General features: G+C 37.5%; 1 protein-coding gene across 2 annotated transcripts in view; it reads left to right on the forward strand.

Moving 5' to 3' along the window:
* Nucleotides 1–23958, forward strand: part of LOC5574901 — a 318036-nt gene that overhangs the window by 225562 nt on the left and 68516 nt on the right. For both annotated transcript variants that reach the window (XM_021841342.1, XM_021841343.1), the window contains exons 5-6: nt 1817–1955; nt 10190–10423. In XM_021841342.1, the coding sequence (XP_021697034.1) occupies nt 1817–1955; nt 10190–10423 (373 nt within the window). The remainder of the gene's footprint in view (nt 1–1816; nt 1956–10189; nt 10424–23958) is intronic.

Below are 23958 nucleotides of genomic sequence, written 5' to 3' on the forward strand. Positions count from 1 at the left end.
TTATCTCAAAATTAGGTTAACGCACGAACCCGCGGAATTGAGTGGAATGAGTACTTCATTTTCTCCGTGTAGGACAGGATGTGACAGCTCAACTAACACTGCCCCTTTGTTTTTCAATCTATACCTTTGACGATGCAAACGCCAGTACCCTTTTTATGCAAATCTTGTGAACAAATTTAAGTATCAAAGCTCATAATTTGGTTGTTCCTTGCACGTTTCATTCAATTAGTGCAATAGAGGATGCCACCTTTTTTCAAAATCAGCTTTATTTTCAAAACCGGCGTTAATTTAAGAGAAAATAGGTACAAAGTTTTCATACTTTTTATAAAAACTCTTATTTTTTGAACTAGCAACACGACCGGGCTAGCAACAAAGTGCCCTGTTGTAATCAAACTCAACGATGTATAAGTAGGCCTTTGCCAAAACGACCAATGAGAAGTGGTCTTTTTGACAGGCATGTGGTTTCGTTTTTGTACTTTGACCTGACACGTCTTAAATTATTGCAGAAATTTCAAGAGAAGAATAGGCGGAGAATTTACTAGGAGATTCCTTGATAAAATGGCTGGAAAATTCTTTCGGAAATTTTTACCTAAGAGATGGAGAAAGTTCCAAATATATCTCTACAAAAATCGGTATATATTATAGCAACTAAAAATTGATAAATCTATGAAAGAATCCATAGAGAAAATCTTGGTGGAGTTACAGAATTTCCAGGAAAACCTCTTGTGAGAATTATTAGAATTATTAGGTAAGACATTCAAGAAGCATTCTCGGAAGGTAACATTCTTTGGGGAACCAGTTATAAATTTAACATGGAGTAGCATGAACAATTTGCTACAAATCCATTTAGAAATGAAGGAATCTGGAATGAAATAACTCAATTAACCCTGGAAACAACTCCCCAGGTAACATTGGTAGCTGAATAACAATTTATTAAACTAAAAAGAGATTGTATAAAACGCATTATAGCTGTATAAGCTGTTATTTCGTTATCAATTTAACATGGGTCTGGAGTCCTACCAGAAATTCTCTCAAGAATTCACAAGACAATTAAAAAAAAAAAAACCTTTGAGAATTGTTTTTATTATTATTATTATTATCTTTATTAGGGAGATTTTCAGCCCAGGGAGAATTGTTTTTGAAAAAATCCATGAAATATTTTATTTAGCTCTTATGCGGTGATATTTTATCAAGAAATCATGATCAAATTCCTGAACACATCTGTGAATGAATACTTTTGGATAAATACATAAAAAAATCTTTTTCGGAAGCTTGGATAAATAGCTGGAAGAATCCATCAGGAAATGGTAAGATGAAATTGAAATTGTTCCTAAGTTCTTGCATAACATCAACCTGAACAAATTAAAAATAAATATTTAGGAACCCTCTCAGAAATCTAAGAAGGAATTTTTGAAGAAGTACCTTGAAAATTCTTGGCAGAATAACTGCACGAATTCTTAAGTTAATCCTTGAAGTATTTTTGAGCGAAATTTTGTAAAAGTTTTGCATGCAGTAATCCCTGAACAGGTTATTGGATTAGATTGAATTGCATCTTGGATGAATTATTGAATAAAGTTCTTAATTTTTTTAAATGAACTTTAAAAAAAAATGAATGAATATCTTGAATCATGGATGAAATCATAATGGAATCGTGAGACAAATTGACATCAATCGATTCCTTGACCTTTCCATCTAAAAACCTCCATTTTCGAGAACCGCCAACAGCCGCATGAATTAGGCCCTTTCGGATCCATTTCTTCCCACCTTAGCGATACACAAAAATCCTAAAACAATAATTGCAAAATTTCATCCGCAGCAACACGTGGGCGTTGGATTCTACAACCCGGTCTGTGGCACCGATGGCAAAACGTACAAAACCGAATGCCAGCTGAAGAAACGAGCATGCCGTCAGGAGAGCACGACCCTTGTGAAGGCCTACAAAGGCCACTGTCAGAGTAAGTATCAACGGTCATTTTACTTTACTGTGTGTGTGTGTGTGTTCAGGGAGGCGAAAAATGGTGCGTAAAATCACCGCAAAATTTTGCAATTTCTTACAATAACAACGTGGCGATGCAATCCGACGACCGCGACGAGACACACGCCCCAAACGACGACAAGAACGGATGACAGCGTGCACCGGTTTTCGTGATTTATGTACGCCAACGAAGTTGTTACGCGAAATTTACACATCCTTAGGGTAACGTGGGGCAAAAATTTTACATTAGTAGGATGATTAATATTTTCAGTAAAACTAAAACAGTTGACCAGAAATAAATATCACTAAGAGGACCTTTTAAATATAGGCTACTATTTGCTTGTGGCAAAATATTTACCAATTTTTAGTTATAACAGTTTTGAAAATCGTTGTCTTAAACGAACTTTTTGGTGGGGCAAAAGTTCGGATCAAGTTTAGGTCAATAGTTTACTGAGATTGAAACATTAAATATTGATACTTTTGTGACAGAACTACCTTTTACTAGTGACTAGTGACAGAACTACCTTTACGAGAAGTATAATATGATGATTTCATAGAATTACACTCTAAATTTAGATCAGCAATTTGCTCGAAACAGAGTTAATTGTAAGGTGCAGATTTTAGGCAAATCAAAAACTTTTACGTGAGATAATATACGGATCAATGATTCAAAGTTTTGCTCCCCTACGGAAGGAAGTTCGACCGAATATTACAAGTTTTAGTCAAAACAAATTGTCATAGTTTTATCCCAAATAGCAAATGATAGATATCTATAATATTTGAAGTGCTGCTCCTATATTCAAGTCTCTGACATTCAAGCCTTCATTACATTCAAAACATTGTTATGAATTGAGCAAGAAATTTGAAAAAAATCAACTTTTGCCCCACCTTACTCTACAGGCTACTCTGGTCACTAGAGGCTTGCTGCCACTGTTTTTTCAAGAGTCGTCCGTTACGCTGGGAACTTAAGATACCTAGAGCGACATTTTTGACGAAATTTTGGCAGCTTTCGTCAGAGTGCTTGGGCTGTCGTTTGTGCGAACGGTAATCTTATTTTGGCAACACGAATTGTATCTCTGGCGCTACATCATCAAATGATGCACGCCGTCGAGCCAATGGTGATAAAGTTTAGTACTTTGATGTGGTTTGTTGCTCGGATTAGTAATGCATGTGTCGTCAATAAATTATATACCTTATTTTCACTTAGAAAATGCATATAATCTCATTTAAAACATCCCCTGTAAGTAATTCTTGCTGAAACCTGATTGTTTTGAATTTCGTTAGAAAACCCGTTTTTATACTATTAACGCACAGCTCGTTTTGAGTTCTGATATCATCAGCAGAAAGTCGAGAAAAAGCAGCTGCAAAAATAAGGTGTGCAATGTTTTTTTTAACCTTTTGAAATGAACGATTTTCTGAGCTAAAATAGTCTACGTTTTGGATGATATCGCAATATCATTTTTTTTTTGTACGAAAAAGTAACACGTTTTCAATCGTGGGTGTACCTTCCTCAGTTTTCTGATGGTGACTTCACAATTCAGAACGTGCGGAGTGATAATGGTGAACAATAATGTTTTTTTCTATAAAATTCTTTCTTTGTAAGATGCCACTAAGTTTCCTTTGCGTTAAAAAAAATGAAGCGTATCACGTGAAGAAATCGTGGTATGAACCAGACCGTTATTATCAGAAAAAAATCTCCATCAATCTTAGCTTATCAGTCGTTTTCTATAGCAACGTTGCATGCCTGGGCGAATTTTCTTCTAAAAATTGTAGGACTCATTTTGAAGTCAAATATCAAGAAATTCAAAGGAAATTGGTGGTATTCAAACGGTTTTTCGTTTACCGTGATTATCAGAAAAAGATACAATCAAAATTTTGTACAAGGTTTATTCATATGGTGGTCTGTATCCTCTGTGCGGAGTTTGAATCAAAAGATTGACCAAATTTAGAGTTACGCCATTTTTGATGCGTAAACACTTATTTCCAATAATAACAAAGAGACATTCTAATATCGTTACTCATGTTCAAACTATGTTAGCGACAAACCGCTATTACATTTCACAAAAGGTATTCACAATTATGCCAGTTTTCGTTGGCTAAGGTGCTATAAAATAATACGGAGCCAATTTTATTTTATTATAAATTTTGAAACAATTTTTATAGCTAAATAATCTGAATAATTAATAAAAATTGAACACTCAAATTGAATTTGTTTTTATCCTTACTTTGCTTTTAAGACTAAGTAAGAAATTTTAACTTATGATTGTATGCTGCTGTATGTCCTTCTTTGCTGTACATTTTTCTCTGTTATCGATCTTTTTTACCGAGCCCAACATTTTGTACAGTACAATCTTAATCAATGTAATTTCAGTGTAAAGCAAGTGTAAACAAAAACTAAATGGAGAGAAGTAAGCAAAACTTGCAGAGCTTGATGGCATATTAGTTTACACAAAACTCTTAAATTCAGCATAGATATTAGATAGATATCGAAATGTTTAATATTCATCAGTAATAATATGACTACCGCTTCTGCTCCACAAGCAGAAGGTCATGGGTTCAATCCCAGGTCCGTCACTTTCCTCGTATTTTGTAGTTGTATCTTTCACTTGTTTCTATCTTCCAATTTCAATATCACACTTAAAACCATTCGTTCATAGCAATCGCTTGAACCAGAGACGGACTTCGATTTTTCAACATTATAGCACTCCTTTCCTTACATATAGGCAGTCTGCTCACCAAAAGCATGAACTGGCGAAGGTGCAGTGGTATATCCGGTCAAACACTATAACCGCTTAAGGTAATGTTCAATTTAAAAAAACACTTTTCTCTGTTTCTTGTAACTATACGACAAGTCTGTATTCTTTGGATAAGTATTTTTAATTAAGATCTGTAAATGAATTTGAAACGATGTTGATCGGACTCTATAGAACATAATAAAAACTAATGCTATGTATTTTTAATTATTTTCATCCATTTTGTACTGCTGTTTTTTATGTCGTTAATTTTCTTTTTTCACTGAATTTATAATTGTAGCAAAATTCTATATTCAGCAATTCCATAAAAAACCGATCTAGTGGGTTACCGAAATCCGTGAAAATTTGCTATTTTCTTCCTGATCCGAAATAAGGACACATGTTTTTGGTTTTTTTGATTAGGGTGATCATTTTCAAAAAAGGGTGACCAGAAAAATCGAAAAAATAAGTTTTTCACATGGAAAAAAATAAAAAATGTCCATTTGTTCGAGTTTCGATGGCCTCGGGACAAAAGGTGCTATTGCAGTTCTAATATTTTCTTGAAAGTTCAGAAAATTTTACGTTTACTGTAAAATTTTCAGCGATGTATGTTTTTTAGTTTTAGAGATATATTATTTTTTGTAAATAAAAAATCAGTCATTTTTCTATCGGTACGCACTGTAGGTTTCAGTGCATTAGATTTTTTAATTTAAAAAAAAACCATAGTTTTTGAACAGCTTCCATGAAAAACCGATACCTCAATCAAAATCTAGACACTTGAAGACCGGCTTTGGCAAATTTAACGATCATTGACACACGAGCCATAATTTCAGCCCATTTATCGCCTGTATTCATACCACACGCATGACATGTATCGTTCGTGCAAGATAACGAGCCATGAACGAAAACAAGACAGACACACACCACCCACTGTTTGGCCCCGCTCACTGTGTGTCAACACTTGTAACATTCGCTGACCCACTCTCATTCTGATGATTCTGATTCTGGCGAATATTCTGTTTATTTTCTGTGCTTTGTTTGCAACCAAAGGGGTGTTCAATGGTCCAATAGATTATAATTAAGTTGTTAAAGGCTGCATTATCAGTTATTACCAATTTTATGCAAAACATAAATCACCCGAACGACTCGATACTGTTGCAGTCTGTGAGAGTTGCTGCTCTTGAACACTCTAGTGTAACGTACCAAACGAGAGAGTGAATATTAATATTCATATGGCTCTCCGAATGTTATGGTTCGCGAACTTTAACACTCTCCGAATATAGTTCGATCGGCTTATTCTGATCGAAATCCAAACACTGCTTGAAGAACTTGATTTTTCATGGCTTATAAGTTTAGCTTACACAAAACGTTCAAAATTCCGTAGGCAACGCCAAGTGGCACAGTCGCAAAACATTCCTCTAGAAAAGTTTTTCGGCCTGAGGCGAGAATCAAACCCACACTCCTTAGCACGATGCGGCTAATTGCCTCGGTGACACTAACCGCACGGCTACGAAGCCCACAAAGACTTTCAAATCAGTAATATACAGCCATTGCAGAGCTTTTAAAACATTCAATATTTCTATATTATCACTATATTCCCATTTTAGAGAAATGAAGGACTACGCGTGCTTATCGGTTACTTAGAACGTTTCTGAAGAGTTTCCCAGAAGGTTTTTGATGAGAATCCTTAAAGGTTTCTGGTGCTATTACTGGAAAATTTCCCATGAGAATACTAGAAGGATTCTGATGAGAATGCTGGAGGTATTCTGATGAGATTTCTGAAAGAATCTGCATGAAGATCTTGAAAAGATAGTTATAAAATAGTTGTTCCTGATGAGATCTCAGCAAGATTTCTGTTGAGAATCCTGGCAGTTTTTGATGAGAATCCTGAAACGATATAATAAGAATTCTCGGATAATTCTGTTGAGAATCTAGCAAGTGTTACGCTGAGAATTTTGAAAGGATGGGAATCCTGGATTCTGATGAGAATCCTTGGAAGCTTCCAATGAGAAACTGAAGAGGATTCTGATCAGAATCCTTAGAAGAATCTGATGAGATTCTCGAGAGAGAGATGAATCTGATGAGAACTCTTAGACGATTTTCATGGCTTTACCGATAGGATTCTGATGAGCATATGGAAAGAATTTTGACGAGAATTCTAAGTTTATTCTGATGAGAATCTCGAGATTATTCTGATGAGAGTACTGAGAGCATTTTGATGGTAATTCTAATAGGTTTCCGATGAGAAACCTGAGAGGTTTCTGATAAGAATCCTGAAAAGATTGTTAAGGAAAATCTAAAAATATTTCTAAGAAAAATTTAATTTTAATAAGAATCGAACTTCAAATCAGCAATATATAGCTACTGCAAATTGTTCTATTGAATTGTTCTATTTTAGCACTATATGCTCATTTTAGCGGAATGAAGGACTACGCGTGCTTATTGGTTACCTAGAACGTTTCTGAAGAGTTTCTTGAAAGGGTTCCGATGAGAATTCTTAAAGGTTTCTGGCGCTACTACTGGACAGTTTTCCATGAGAATCCTAGAAAGATTCTGATAAGAATGCTGGAAGTATTTTGATGAGGCTTCTCAAAGGAATGTGCATGAAAATCTTGGAAAGATTTTAAGAGAATCTCTGTTTCTGATGAGATCTCTGCAAGGTTTCTGATGAGAATCCTGGAACGATTTAATAAAAATCCTCGAACCATTCTCATGAGAATCTAGTAAGGGTTCTGATGAGAACTTTTAAAGGATGATTCTGATGATAATCCTTTTGAGATTCTAATGAGAATTGAGAGAGAAAAGAGAATCCCGAGAAATTTGTTTTGAGAATTCTTAGAGAGTTCTGATGAAAATGCAGAGATCAATGTGATGATAATCTTAAGAAGATTATTATGAGAATACTGAAAGGATTCGAATAAGAACTCCTTAAGACTTCTGATGAGAATTAAGAGAGGATTCTGAAGAGAATCCTTGGAGGATGAGAATCCAGATGAGAATCCTTAGAAGCTTTCAATTAGATTTCCGAGAGAGTTCTGATGAGAAATCTTAACCGATTTTCATGGCTATAACGATAAGAATTGGTTGGATGCTTGAAAGAATCCTGATGAGACTTCTGAGTGGATTCTGATGAGAATCTCGAGACAATTTTGATGAGAGTACTGTTAGCTTTCTGATGGCGATCCTAAAAGGTTTCCGATAAGAATCTTAAGAAGATTCTGATAACAATCCTAGAAGAAAAATCTAATATGGTTTTAATAAGAATCCTGTGAGGGTTCCGATGGGGTTTCTGAGACGGTTTTGATTAGAATCACACTTCAAATTAGCAATATACAGTCGTTCAATAGTTCTATTAGCACTTTATGCCCGTTTTAGAGAAATGAAGAGCTAAGCGTGCTTATAAGTTACCTAGATCGTTCCTGAAGAGTTTCCCGGAAGGTTTCTGATGAGAACCCTTAAAGGTATCGGATGCTAAGAAAAGTTTCCCATGGGAATCCAACATGGGTTCTGATGAGAATTCTGAAAGGAATCCGCATGAGAATTTTGAAAAGATCGTGATGAGAATCTTCGTATCCGATGTATCCGAAGAGAATCTTGAAAGTTTTTGATGAGAATCCTCTAACAATTTAATAAGAATCCTCGAACAATTTATTGCGAACCTAGTAAGGGGTCATGCACAAATTACGTCACGCTCTAAGGGGGGGGAGGGGGTCAAGCCAAGCGTGACAAGTCTTACAAAATTTTTAGAGGACTCATACAAAAAACGTGACAAAGGGGGGGGGGATGGGGTCAAAAAAGTTGAAATTTAGCGTGACATAATTTGTGTACCATCCCTAAGTTCTGATGAGAAATTTGAATGAATAATAATCCTAGTTAGATTCTGACGAAAATCCTAAAGACATTCTTATGAGAATCAGGAAAAAAAATGAAAAGAAGAAAAGTTAATATTTCCTTAAGAAGGCTGATGAAAATTGTGGAAGGATTCTGAAGAGAATCCCGAGACAATCCTGATGGAAAATCTTAAAAGATTCAGAAGATAATCCTAAGAGGAATCTGATGAGAATCTTTGGATGCTTCCATTGAGAATTCTGATAAGAATCCTTAGAAGATTCTGATTAGATTCCCGAGAGAATTCTGATGAGAAATATCGGCCGATTTTTATAGGTATCCCGATAGAATTCTGAGCATCTTGAAAGAATTCTGATGAGAATTCTGAGTGGATTCTGATGAGAATTTCGAGATGATTTTGATGAGAATACTGAAAGCATTCTGATGGTAATCCTAAGAGGTTTCCGATGAGAATCCTGAGAAGATTCTGATGATAATCTGAATGTATTCCTAAACAAAATCTTAAACGATTCGCAATAAAAATCGGAGAGGATTTTAATAAGAATCCTGTAACGATTCCGATTGGGATTCAGAGATGATTTTGATGAGCATCCTGAGAGAATTCATCAGAAACTTTTTAGGATTCTCATAAGAATCTTTGCGACCTACCTTAGCCGAGTAGTGAGAGTCCGCTTCTACGAAGCAAAGCCATGCTGAAGCGGTCATCCAAAAATGTCGACCATCATTTAGGGGAGGGGGGGGGTGGTTTGTGGTCTACGAAAGTGTGACAGTGCATGTATTGGGTATTGGAAAAAGCGTGACAGAGGGGGAGGGGGGTCTAGCAATCCCGAACAACGATGGACGTCATATTTGGATCTTCCCAAAGGTGTCTGATGATTCCTGGTCGGTCCAGGATCTTTTCGTGATTGAAATTTCCTTGACTTCCCTGGGCATAGAGTATCATCATACCAGCCACACGATATACGAATGTGAGAATGGCACCTTTGGCAAAGAAAGCTCTCATTTAATAATTGTAGAAGTGCTCATTGAACACTGAGAAGCAGGCTCTGTCCCAATTATTACGTTATGCCAAGAAGAAGAAAAAAAAATAGAAGAAAAAGGAGAAGAATAAGAAGAATAGTACACGTTATTTCAAAATTACACAATTATTGCAAATTATGTTACAGTTTACTTCGAATGTTATTTACCACAAACTAATTAATGCAATGAAGATATAACGAATGTTGTTTTAAACTATTTTATTCGGCTATCTTAGTCTTAATGTTCTACACGATTTAATTTCTGCCCAACGGGCCACGGATTTTGGCCTTTTTCAAGGGTAAAATTGTCTATCGTTTTGTCCTGGTAAATTGAAAAATCCGTGGCCCGTCGGACAGAATGAAATAAAATCGTGTAGAACATTAAAACTGAGACAGCCGAATAAATTAGTAATAACAAGTACCAGTCGACCCTTCCAACTAAAATAATCATGATTGTTTTAAATATTTTATTTTCAGCTTCCGTTGATTGAAATGTGTTACAATCTTTTTCATGTTATTCTGGCCGAGTAATCTTTATGATTGGAAAATTCCATAATTATTGTTTTGCAGCGTACCATAGCATTGAACCGTCCACCACTTTCTTCTAATTGCAGCCTCCTGCCGGTTCGTCCAGTGCCCGGATGGAAAACATTGCGTCGAAGATCAAAACTCTACGCCACACTGTGTGACCTGTGCGATGGATTGCCCCGCGGCAGATTCCCGCTCATCGGCCAAAGCCGTCGTCTGCGGAACCGACGGGAACACCTATCGGAACGTCTGCGAGCTGAAACGGAAGGCCTGTCTTACCGGTCGGGCCATTCCCGTTGCCTACCGGGGACGTTGCGTTGGTAAGTTTGAGCTTTCAGTTTTAAGTAAGTAAATGTTGCCTCTGCTTGTCCCTCGACTCGACGCATCATTGGGGACCGGACTGAGGGAGCAATAATTACCCGGCACGCAACAGTCGTGCAAGTGTCAAAACAAGATCTTAAATTACACTCGCGCCTCTCGGCGACGGCAATCCGCCGGATGTGCTGCTCAGTGGTCGATGCTCTTGGAACAGCACGACCGGGGCGCGATCACATCCCGGAGGGTCCGAGAAGTCAAGATTCAGAGCCAACGCTTGCTGCTAATGAATGGCTTTTTCGACTGCGTCGCACAGTGGTACCGCCAGTGGCCAAAAATTGTAAAATAAGTTGTCTTCTTTTTCATTCTCTTACCTTTTAATGGTTAAATTATGTTTTCAAGAATGTAGCAACATATATTTTGTTACACTTCTTTGTTGAATATAATATATTATGTATATACCAAAGTAGCACGCAATTAATTTGACAATTTCTGATATAAGTTTTCATCAAATACACTGATGATTTATGACCGCTTCGTAGAACAAATTGACCCACTGTTCATCTTGTGGTCTGGAGGTTGTTCAGGGGATGAAGGGCAACGCAAGCTACTGGTTTTATTTAGCCGTTTTATGACGAATCTTACACACAGTATAAACATAATCATAATAAATGACCAGGTACGGACCGTCCAGAGGCGAGAGATGTGAATGAATGACTGACCGGCTGAAGAATTGCAGTTGCAACTGGCGTTGAGGACTGTCGATCGAGGCCAGGACTGCAACAAGACCGTCAACCATTTACAATGTGTTACTTTCTATGTGCGGGAAAACAGTGATCTTCCCTGGGGCGGCAATAGCCTGATGGGCAGGTGATTAAAAAGTAATTTGGACCAAATTAGTGCGCGACCTAATTGCATACTATCCCACATGGAGGCGAGACTGTTGACTGATGGACTCCATCCAAGGGAGGAACGGAACTTGTTTGGATTTCTAATATGATAGCAGACTGAGTTTGATTATGGTGTGCGTCTTCATCATGTCGGAACGCAGGATTAATCAGTTTATAACTGCTGTGGAATAGTTTAAATTACTTTCTTGCAGGATGGAACTGAGATGCGATCGTGAACAAGATTTTTAATGAGTATTATGGTAATGTGTTCTGTTTTATTGGGTTCAATATTATAAACGATAATCAAAAATGTGATCTATTAGAGGTATTCCAGGATTTCAAGATCGTTAGAGCAATAATTTTGCGATCATATATGAATGTGAAAAATGTTTTAGATTTTTTCAACATTGGAATATTTATCAGAAGTACCCACGAGAACATAATCTGAAATACTTATAGAAGATATAGAAAATAATTGTAACCGTGATGTCATAAAGTCATAAAGCAATTGTCAACCTTTATTAAGCAACAAATTTGAATCCCAGTAATCACATCCACCGCGTGGTCCTTCGATCATTCAATACCCCATGAGTCGGCGACAACAACAGGCGGAGACGGGTTACGCAACACAAGTTAATGTAATTAATGCAGCCAAGTGTTACGCAAACGCCGTGTCGACGCGCATGCTTAACCGCACTATAGCGCATCACAATCAATCATCCGTTCTAAATTGACTGACAGGGCTCGGTAATTATCAACACATTCATCCGCGCAAGCTCGCGCTTAGAACCGCACTTCCATCCCCAAAAAGGCCAGCCCCTCATCATAGTCGTCGTCGATGAGTAGGATAGTCGATATCAAGATGATCACTGCACGTGATCATCACTGAATAATTAGTTCCGAGCTGGCACCGTATTCATAGTTACTGTGGCAACAAGCGATCTTACAGCCGCGGGAAACTTGACTCTCTAGCTATCGACCGGTTGTTGAGCCTTAGGTCGTTGTAATGCAAACCGAACAGCTGTCACTTTACTTTATTGGTTTGTGCAATTTTCACATCATCACCCCGATGGCATTTTCATTCAAGTGGGTTCTTTGCCGTTACACGCATAATTGTCCCATGTTAGCTTTTGTCGAGAGCGTGCTTCCATTTTGTTTGTTCATTTCGTCAAGCATATGTAGACTATATACAATTATTACAATAATTTCTTACATGCTATGGATTACTTCTATTGTTCTTTAGCCGTGTTTTGAGCTGCGCTTTGCTACTATGTCCAATGAATTCGCAATGTACATTATACTGACGCATCATACAGTTTATTGGTCCGTTTTGAGGATAATGCGTTCTGCATGATATTTCTGAAAATAATTCTCTTGTTCTTAAATGCCGAGAGGGTGTGTAGAAGTTCAATTGAGAGAGAAGTGCAGCAGAGTCTACACGGTTCGAAATAATGTTGTTTATTAAGAGAATCATTGCGAATTCCCGGCGTTCCTTAAGTGTTTCCAAGTTGATGAGCATGCAGCGTGCTTCATACGACGGAAGTGGCAATACAGTCCAATTCAATTTCCGAAGGACGTATAAAAGAAATTGCTTCTGTATTGATTCTATGCGTTTTTCGTGTACGACATGGTACGGGTTCCATACTAGGTGACAGTATTCCAGAATTGGTCTTACGTAATATGTAGAGTAAAGTGGGATAAAAGTTCGAGTGGGGCAAGAGTTTCTTTTTATGATTTCTAGCTCAATTCAAAACAAAACTTATAATTGTCGTAGTAGTTCGAATGCTACTCAAGTAAGAGAATTTCAAACCAAATATCATAAAAATCGGTTGAGATTTGGAAAAGTTATGGCTGTTTGTTGTTTTTCGACGTGAATATTGTAATTTTTGGTCAAACTTTCGTTTCATGGAAACAAATAAAGATAAAATCTTTTTTCAATATTTTATGTAAGGGCGTGTCTAGGCCTATCATGAGGATGCTTTGAGGTGTATTAGACGATGCCCACCGCAGCGTGAATAAACACAAATTGATAACGACCATCATAACGCGACATTGCTTCGGTCGTTGCTAAACACGTATGGGAAACAGCAACCCACCCTGTCGGTTAACAAGGCGATCCAACCGTTGCTATTCTTCAAAACAAAGTGACGTGCAGTCTTTCAGGCATTCATCCGAGGATTTGCTGCAAGAATTTCTCCGGGGACTCGCTCCAAGTATCCCGTCGGGTATATATTTTCTTCAGAAATTTATCCGTGGATTTCGTGCAGAAATTCCTTTTGGGATTTTCCCAAGAAATTTCTTCGATGATTTGATACACGATTTTTTCCGGGGGTTTCGTCCAGGAATTCCGTCGGAGATTTTCTCCAGATATACCTCCGGAGATTTTTCCAAGGTGATTTGGTTCAGGATTTTCTCTAGGATGATTTTCTTCAGAAAAACTTTCGGGAATTTTTTCAGAGAATTTTTCCGGAGATTTCCTCCGAGAGTTTCTCTTGGGATTTAAACCAGGAATGTCATTCGAGAATTCTCTCCAGGATTTTTTTTCTAGAATTTTTCCAGGGGTTTCGAGAATTCCTTCGGCGATTTCCCCAGAACCTCCTCCGGGAGTTTTCTCCATGAATTTCTCCGAGAATTTCAAGGTTTCTCTCTGGGGGTATTCCTAGACCTTCTTGGAGATATTTTCCAGGAGTTCAACAGAGGATTTCTATAGCAATTCCTCCGGGGATTTCGTCCAGGATTTTCTTCAAAAAATCAGTCGGGGATTTTTTTTTAGAGAATTTTTCCGGAGATTTCCTTTAGGAATTTCTCTTGGGATTTGAATTAGGAATTTCTCTTGGGATTTCAACCAGGAATTTCTCCGGGGATTTTCTTCAGGAATTCCTCCGGGGATTTCAAGGATTACTCCGGCAATATCCCCAAGAACTCCTCTGAGAATTCGCCAGGAATTTCTCAGGGAATTTACAATAGTGATTCCTCACGGGATTTACTCCAGGAATTCCTCAGGGAATTCCCAATAGCAATTCCTCCGGAGGTTTCGTGCAGGATTTTCTCTGGGGATTTCGTCCAGAAATTCATTGAGAAATTCCTCTGAAGATTTTCTTCAAAAATTGTTTCTGGGATTTATTTTAGAGGATTTTTTCTTCTAGAAACTTTTCCTGGGATATGCTCCAGGAATTCTTCTGGGAATTCCGTCCATAATTTCCTCCAGAGATTTCGTCCAGGAATTCCTCCAGAAACTTATTTGACGATATGCTCCAGGAATTTCTTCCGAAGAATTCACCCAAGAACTCCTCCGGGGATTTTCTTCAAAAATTCTTCAGGAGATCTCCAATAGCAATTCCTTCGGGGATTTGCACCAGAAATTTCCCTGGGGATTTTCTTAAAAAAATACTCCTGAGATTGTTTTATAGAATTCTTCTGGGGACTTACTTTAGGAATTTCTCGGCGAATATCAAATAGAAATTCCTTCGGGGATGCTCGTCAAGACCTCTATTGAGAATTTTCTCCAGGAACTCCTCAAAGGACTTCTAATAACAATTCCTACGGGGATTTCGTCCAGAAATTCTTTTGTGCTTTCCTCCAGGAATTGCTTCTGGAATTTCCTCCAGAGGCACCTCGGGAGATTGGTCCAGGAATTCCCCTGAACATTTCCTCCATAAACTTCCAGAATTTCCTCTGGGTATTTCACTCAAAAAAATCATAAGGATATTTATCCGGGGATTTTCTTCAAAAATTATTTCGGGGATTTTTTTCATAGAATATTTCTGGAAATTTTCTCCAGGTAGTTCTTGGAAAATTTGCAACAGGATTTTTCCCGAAGATTTTTTCTTAGAGGATTTCCTTCAGGAATGCCCCCGGGGATTTCTTCCAAGAACTTTTTCGAGAACTCCCTCCAAGAAATAATCCGGGGATTTCCTTTGGAGGTATTCTCCAAGAATTCCTCCGGGAATTCTTTTGGAGCTCCACCACAAGTTCCTTCGAATTTCCTTCTTAGTTTCTCCAGGAATATCTCTAGAGTTCGCCAAGAAATTACCCCGGAGTTTCTCTAAAAACGCCTCCAGAGTTCCTTTAGAAACACATCCAGAGTTCCTCCATAGTTTTTCTAGGATTTTCTTTTGGAGATTCTGTAGGATTTTGTCCAGACTTCTTACAGGAATTTCTTTAAAGATCTCTGGGTATTCCTTCGGTGCTTCACCGTTCATTCCTCCTGAATTGTTCCAGAAATTCTTTAGGCGTTCTTTCAGCAATTCTTCTGGATGAAATCCAGTATATCCTCTGAAGTTCCTCCAAAGTTCCACCGGGAAGTACTTTGGATTTCCTTCGTAGCTCATTTGGAATTGTTGCGTAGTTCTTTCGGGTATTCCTCAAGGAATTTTCCGGGTTTTCCCCATGAATTCCTTTGTAGGTCCTCTAACAATTCTTCCGGCGTGTCTTCTGAAATTTCTCCGGAGTTCTTCCTGAAGCTTTGCACTAACCTCGAAGCATATGCTGGATAAAATCCAAAAAAAATGCTGAAAGAACTCCAAAGGAATTTCTGGAGCAACTCAGGAGGAATCACCGGTGAAGCTCCTAAGGAACTCTAAAGGAATTCCTGTAGGAATTTTGGACAAAACCCTTGAAAATCTCTAAAGGAAATCCTGGAGTAACTACGAAGCAATTCATGGAGAAACTTAGAAGGCGTTCCTGGAGAAACTCCAGGGGAACTTTCTAGAAATCCAAATGAATCGCTGGAGGAATTTCTGGAAGAAATCTAGAAGAATTGCCGGTGGAATCCGGAGGACGTTCCGAGGAATTGCTGGATGATATCCAGAAGAATTGCCGATGGAAATCCGGAATAATTTTAAGAGGAATCCCCAGAAGAAGTCTAGAGAAATTCCCGGAGAAACTTTTGAGAAATTTTCTGAGGAACTCTGAACAAACTCCCGGAGGGAATGTAGTGAATTATTCGAAGCAACTTCAGAAGAATTCCATTTCATGTTTACTATGATGGTCTTCTCAATCAACTTTCCAAAGCATTTCTGATCTATGAGTCGATGGGAACTTCAGTAATCGATTCATGGAGTTTTGCCTGTACTTGAGGAACTCTGGAAAATACTATTTCGAAAAAAAAATCAGGACGAATTATGAAGAAAACCCGAAGGAATTCCCGGTGGAGCTGCGAAAAAATTCCGGGAAGAGTTCTTGAAAAACAAATCTCCGGAGGATTTTTTGGTGGAACTCCATGGAGGAAATCCTCGACCCCGGAGGGGAAACCTTAAGAGGAGTTCATGGGACATCCCTGGAGGATTTTTTTGAAAAAATCACCGGATGAATTTCTGAAGAAAATTCCGGTGGAATTCCTGGTGGAAATAACCAAAGGAATTCATTAGCGATAATTTTTGTCTAAACGTCCAAACAATGCGGAACAAATACTTCAGGTTATGATAAACAAGAAGCATAAATAGCAACTACCGGTGCGGAAACAGGGTCGTACGCTACCTTGATATCAACGATCGGTGCAGAAATTAAAGAATAGCTAAAATAGAACCGCTTTGCGTATTTATTTTATGCACGCATCTGTGAACGCACTGGTGGGCATCGTCTTAGTGTTTGCATAAATGATTGGAAACAATTTTAAGCCCATAGTGGGGCAAAAGTTCGAATCAGCGGGGCAAAAGTTCGACCCATGTATAAAATCATAGTAAAAAGCCACCAAAATTTCACATTTCACTTAGTTTTGCGAAAAACTACTTTTTTTTTGGTATATTACAATTAACCCTGTTCCGGGTAATTTTTTAAAGAAAATTTAGTATGTATTTTTCAAAAAACATAAATTTACGGCTAGTGTAAATTTGAAAACTGCATGAGTCGATGTTCCATGACTCGATATCTACTCATGGAACCATACTAAAAACACAATTTTATGGTTACTTTGATGGTTCCCTCAAACAGCTTTCCAAAGCATTTCTGTTCCATGACTCGATATATCCATGAGTCGATGGTCTCTTCAGATATCGACTCATGGAGGTTTGACTGTGCTGGTGTGCGTGAAATTTTTATTTTTAAAATATCTCCTGACCCTGACTATTAAGAGAGATGGCATATTTGTTAAAAATGTTTATTCTATCCAAGTGGTTCGAGATTTTTTGCAAAAAAAAACATACTAACTAGTGCCGTCTGGGGACAAAATATTGAATTGCATTCGAACAATGATAACTCTCTACTTACTGGACAAGTTTGCCGAAGACACCATCTTTCTAAGTGATCAGGATTCTAAGATATCCACAAAACAAAAGTTTCATGCACACTAGCACTGCCTGGTGACGGAATTTCACTTGAGCAGTGTTGCCAGCTACGACAAAATTTTGAGCCGTTAATAAAAAACTGGATTACAATCATGCTTTTCGGTTGCGCAGTCTTAATTTTTACTACGGCTTTTTTATTTGCCAGACGTTTCGACACGGGAATTGTGTCTTCCTCAGGGGGTAAATATTGTTGTCATTTTTAATCCTATGTTTTGTATAGGAAGACACAATTCCCGTGTCGAAACGTCGGGCAAATAAATAGGCCGTTGTAAAAATTAAGACTGCGTAGCCAAAAAAGCATAATTGATTATACCATACAGTCGATTCCCCACCAACTGGATTACAATTGAAGAGTATTCATATGCTGCCGAGCAATCCATTTTCATGCTCAAGTTTTATGGTTCCGATCTTTTCTTAATTCTTCTTGAACAGTGTTGCCAGTCACATGAACATTTGTACTTCGGCTAACTGTATGGCATGCAACACTTCCTTCAACTTTGGTGAACATTCGGTACCGTTATTTTTTAAATCTCTTGATATTTACATATACAATGGAGCAGTGTTGCCATCTATCAACAGAATATGAAAACTTGAAGGGCCATTTTGGAAAGTTCTCAATTCAACTTTTCCGAATATTTCGGATCTGTATTTCCACACCTAGACAATGCATTTTTTCAAAAACATAATTATAACCCTGTTTTTTTAACGTCCAATTCTTTTTACGAACCCCCGATAACGGTCGTAAAAATAGGCTTGGTAACTTTTTCCTATTAGTAATTTGAATTATGAAATGCATTCGGAATTCAACACTAGTTTCAGATATGTTATTCATTTAAAAAAAAAATTGGCTATAGCGTACACAGCTAAAATATGTTGTAAATTGCAGTTTATTTTCATGCACATATTTGGAGCATCAAGATGCACTGAAATGTCAAAGCCAAATCGCTTATTTTTCAATCAAATGCACTTTAAATTTACACGATCATGTAATATTCAAGCATCTTCAGTAGAAATTAAATCGTGATGCTGCAACAATAGATTAATTTGATTAACTTTCACTATACTCTTCTGTTTACGCTATATTTAAATTTAAATATTTTTATCTGTGTAATACCTATTTGTTGCTCAACAATGTGTTTATTAATCGTTATTTTGTCCTTTTTTTGATCAACTTTCTTTTAATATATATGGATGTTGCTTGGGGGCCCAGATAGCCGTAGCGGTAAACGCGCAGCTATTCAGCATGACCATGCTTAGGGTCGTGGGTTCGAATCCCGCTGGCCGAGGATCTTTTCGTAAAGGAAATTTTCTCGATTCTCAGAGCATACAGTATCTTCGTACCTGCCACACGATATACACATGCAAAAATGACCAATCGGCAAAGAAAGCTCTAAGTTAATAACTGTAGAAGTGCTCATAAGAACACTAATCTGAGAAGCAGGCTTTGTCCCAGTTGGGACGTAACGCCAGAAAGAAGAAGAAGATGGATGTTGAATTACGATTTTATAAAATACTTATTCAACACTTAATCATGTTTTTATTAAATACTAGTGGTCCCGGCAAACTTCGTCTTGCCATCAAGCAGGCTGTTGAAAAAAGCTATGCAAGTCCCGCCTAGAAAATGTCAGATTAGTTTTCTCCCGTTTTCCCCACTATTCCGAAGACTTTATTATTTTTTTTCTTCGCACAAACACGTCGGAGCTCTGAACGAATTTAACAGTGAAAGAATCATGTAAGTCCAATCATCCGTTCTCAAGCCATTTCGTGACATACGAACATCATTCCATTTTTATTTATATAGATGTTTCGAAATAACTGAAATGCGAAGCTAGTAAAACAATAGTTTGTCTTCTGAATATCCTTTCATATTCATATATTTGTTTGGTGAAATATTTAATTTTTAATAGGACAAAATATGTCTCGTTCAGCTCATTAGTGAAACAACCTTGACTATTCAAATGAGAATCTTTAAAATTGTTTTGTGAGTGCTGATTCAACTTTTATTCATTCCAATGCATAAATCTGATCATTGACTTTAGTTTGTATTTGAAGAGCATCTTTTCAGCTGTTTGTGGCTCTGAATTGTTAGTTGGCCGTGGAAATGATCGCGTCATGAAGCATTTCAAGGGGTAGACCAACGCGAAACAAACATGACAGACTCGCGAACAGGCTTAGTGTGAGTAACTTCGCACCTGCCTGCTCGTGAGTAATCGAACAAGGTGTGATTTTGTATGGTTTTGATAGACAAATCAATTGTTTACCCAAGTAACATTAGTAGCTGAATAACAGTTTATTCAGTTGAAGTAAGCTTGAAAGTGATTTGTACTATTGTTATTCAGAAAAAATGTTTGTTGGGTATCCATCAAATCGACAGTAAACTATCACCAAAACTCCAAACAGAAAACCAGAAATTTGGGAGGGGAAAAGGCTTTTTCCCCAAAAGCACAATTATCTCTGAACAGCTCTGAACACGTTCACGAATTACTTTAGCATCAGTGCACAGTGGTCCAGGAATCAGTTTTACGCGGAAAGATGCATTTTGAGCTTTAGAATGAAACATTTGACAAAAACGGTCGTCTACAAAGTTGTTTGTATTAGTTAAGCCCTTTGTTTGGTGTTAAGGGTATAAGGGCGGACCACATTTTCATAGGAATTGTTTAACTAACTTTCTTATTTGTAGAAATTATATTATACATGCTTCAGCAAAGTTGTAGACCATTCAATTTCAAGCAACTTTGCCAAAAAAGTTTTTTTGTATCTCTTAAATTGACCGATTTAGAGCTTTTTTTCCTGCACTGACATAGGGTGGTCCGAACAAAACTGGTTTTCTGGCTCTAGAGTTTTCAATTCAAATTTCTTGATAATAAATCTTCGAGCTGTTTAGTAGAATACCTATAAGTAGATGAAAAACCGAATTTAGTACTATACCATTTAATTCCACTAGAGTTTGTATCCTTTGACAAATACGCGTATTTCGACCTCAACTCTAAGGCCGTCTTCAGTGTCGTGTAGGGGAAGTGGTGGTAAAATGAACAGGGGTGGTAAAATGAACACCGTGCCTTTTACCGCGAAAAAACAAATTTCGATGATTTTTTATCACGCACGGACGATTTAGAGTATAAATCTGAGTGTTCAAGTTGATACGTACGTCAATTGAAGTGAAAATATCAACGAAAACTAAGATTTTCGAAAACCACGTTTGAAAATTAGAACTGACGTAACTTTTAGTTCGGAAGACTTCAGGTTTTTCAGTGAGGTGAATATCGTTATGATATGATGTCAAATCTGATACCTTAAGAATTCTTTTTGTATGGGTTACAATCATTAATGGATGTATTTTCGGTGGGGCAATGAAAATTTTCAGAAATATTTGTTTTGCTCACGTTTTTTGCATGGTGTTCATTTTACCACCAACCGCTGTTCATTTTACCTACATAGTGCAGGTAAAATGAACATTTGCATCGCTTTTTGAAAGCAATGAAAATATGTGAAAATTTTGCTATTTTAGCCTGAATCCATGTCGCTGCTATAGATTACATCCCTATTTTTGATGTTGTGCTATAGAACTGTAGAAATTTCTCGTTTTTTCATCAGAAACAAGATGATTTCCTTAAGGTGTTCATTTTACCACCCCTTCCCCTACTAGACTCTAGTTTTTTAATATTATTTTCTCGTCAAATTCGTCTATAAACGACATTTAGAACTTAACAAAACGCAAACTTTCATGCAAAAAGATTGTTGATATCTATTTTAGTTCAAAAGTTATTAAAGTTTTTGTGATAAAAAATCTTTGAATTTCAAGACGTTTTATTAGAGTTACAAAAATAACACATCTTTAATTTTTTGATATAATATACAATTTCATTTTGTCTTTTGAACGCCGTCAAAAGATATTTTTTATGTTTGCCCCAATCAGAGAAATTCACAATCAAAGTAGGCATGTTTTTGAGAGAAAAACAACAATAACTCCTAAACGGAAGGAGATAGCGAGTTTCTTCACTCACCAAATTACGCATTTTTCATAGCTATAAAAGTGTTTCATAGACTACTTTGATGAGAAATTTGAATTGAAAACTCTAGAGCCAGAAAACCAGTTTTGTTCGGACCACCCTATGTCAGTGCAGGAAAAAAAGCTCTAAATCGGTCAATTTAAGAGATACAAAAAAACTTTTTTGGCAAAGTTGCTTGAAATTGAATGGTCTACAATTTTGCTGAAGCATGTATAATATAATTTCTACAAATAAGAAAGTTAGTTACACAATTTCTATGAAAATGTGGTCCATCCTAATTTTCAAAAACACCAAACAAAGGGCTTAACCAATACAAACAACTTTGTAGAAGACCGTTTTTGTTTAATGTTTCATTCTAAAGCTCAAAATGCATCTTTCCGCGTAAAACTGATTCCTGGACCATAGTGCAGTGAGAATGACAGATGCGAGTGAATCGCGAGCATTCTATTTTGATTTTGTTCCGGTTAGCAGACATGTTCGACACTTTTCATCACTGGCTGCCGCAGTTTTCTTTTTTGGTTGACTTGCAGAATCGATGGACGGTTATAAAATATAATCACAGTTCTCATGCCTTGCGCAAGCATAGTTTTCTACAAATACAAGAACAGCATCTTTCTAATTATGTGTGATACAAAATATTTATTTGGTGAAGAAAACCTTTCCATTTATCCGTTTAAAAAGTATCAAAACTATTATTTATCTACCCCAAAATGACGGATTATTGTCTTCGATTGAAAGTAATGTCTAATCTTTCGAGAGATTATCAGCCCTCTTCCCTAAATTGTTAATTTCTTTTTTAATTTCTTAAAAGCACTGGCCAATGCAGATAAGAAATATGTTAACGGGTGTTCATTCAAAAAGCAAAAGGTATTTTTTTTCTCTGCAAGAGAATTGCTCTCTGAACTCCCTAAAATTGGGTAGCATGTTTCTTTTCGCTCGGGTGATCGAAGATGGCGTCGAAAAAGCGAGAACTCCGTGAGCGTGTTGAATGGTTTTACGGATTTACCGAAAGAAAGGAATCCAACTTACTTGCCCCAGTGCCATCCCATTGAGGATTTTTTGGCTCCCTCAGTGCCCTAGTGTACAAAAATAATTGGCGGGTCAAGGATACGAGACAATTGACCACGAGGGTCCGGAATTGTATCCGGAAGATAGACGTCAGTGCCGTTCAGCACTCATGTCAGAGCATTGCGACTAAGTGACGTCGTACGGCTGATCAAAGCCCCTTCTTCAACATTCATTTACGTTTGTAATTAAAAATACTGAACAGGTTGAGGAAAAAAATAATACCATTTGACTAGAAAAAATTTCACTTATTTTTATTGAACACCTATTAAAATCTTTCTCGTTTTTCTCGTTTGTCTGTTTAAGAACATGGGACAGTTATGCGTACAACGCCAGAACTGCACTTTACAGATGTTCTCGATGTGCTAGAAACTACATAGCTTATGATGATGATGATGATGATGATGATGATGATAGTGGTGATCGTCGAAATGGACGTAACTAGTCATCTTCGCAGTAATTGTTTATTGCAAATTGTCTCATTAGAATAATGAGACGTGCCTTCCAGTCAGTGTCCTGCAACCACAATTCCAGGCTTAAGTTTATGGGATAGTTATTCAAATGAAATTACACCAGCAGACAACTTAAATTTCAACGCCAACGACCAGAGTTCCAGGCTTGAAATACGATCGTGTGCTTTGATAGAATAAAAATCGAATTAAAGTCCATCGACAGTCAGCAGCAGCAGTCCAGTGGAAGAAAATTGCCCTCCGGGCAGCACGCGATTGCAGGGCTCAAATGGCCATAAAAAGTAATACAATTTTGCCATCCTAGTCGGTGACTGGGTTCCAGATTAACGTTGCAGGGCGTGCGCGATGGTGCTTAATTTATTTTCCACGCAGCAGAACTGATCTTGTGATCTTGTGTAGACAAGTAGGGCTCCTAGATCTACGTACAGGTGCCGCCGCCGCCGTCCAAGATATCCAAGCTCGGAAGCAACGACGGGAACGGTACCTAGAGGCCAATCAAAGTTGCAATCGCGGAGTAGATCAGCGGTCGGATATGTTCTGTCTCAATTGGCCACGATAGTAATAACAGTAATTGCGGCGTTGGTTTGCTGGAAGTCGTGATCGTAGGTTTAAGATTCTTTTTTTGTGGAGTAGACACCGTAGCAGGCCGAACTAATATGCATGTTGTCTGTAATCTTTAATGGCCAATCCGCAATGCCATTTTCCTACTGAAGGTCATTTCCAAGCTGGTGATATACAAATTGTTACATTTTATGACCGACAGTGTTGCACGTAGTGAGTCATGCCTGAAAAATTCACTAGTATATGACCAGAATAGTACC

This window comes from Aedes aegypti, chromosome 2 (assembly GCF_002204515.2).
Source record: "Aedes aegypti strain LVP_AGWG chromosome 2, AaegL5.0 Primary Assembly, whole genome shotgun sequence".
Lineage (NCBI taxonomy): Eukaryota > Metazoa > Arthropoda > Insecta > Diptera > Culicidae > Aedes > Aedes aegypti.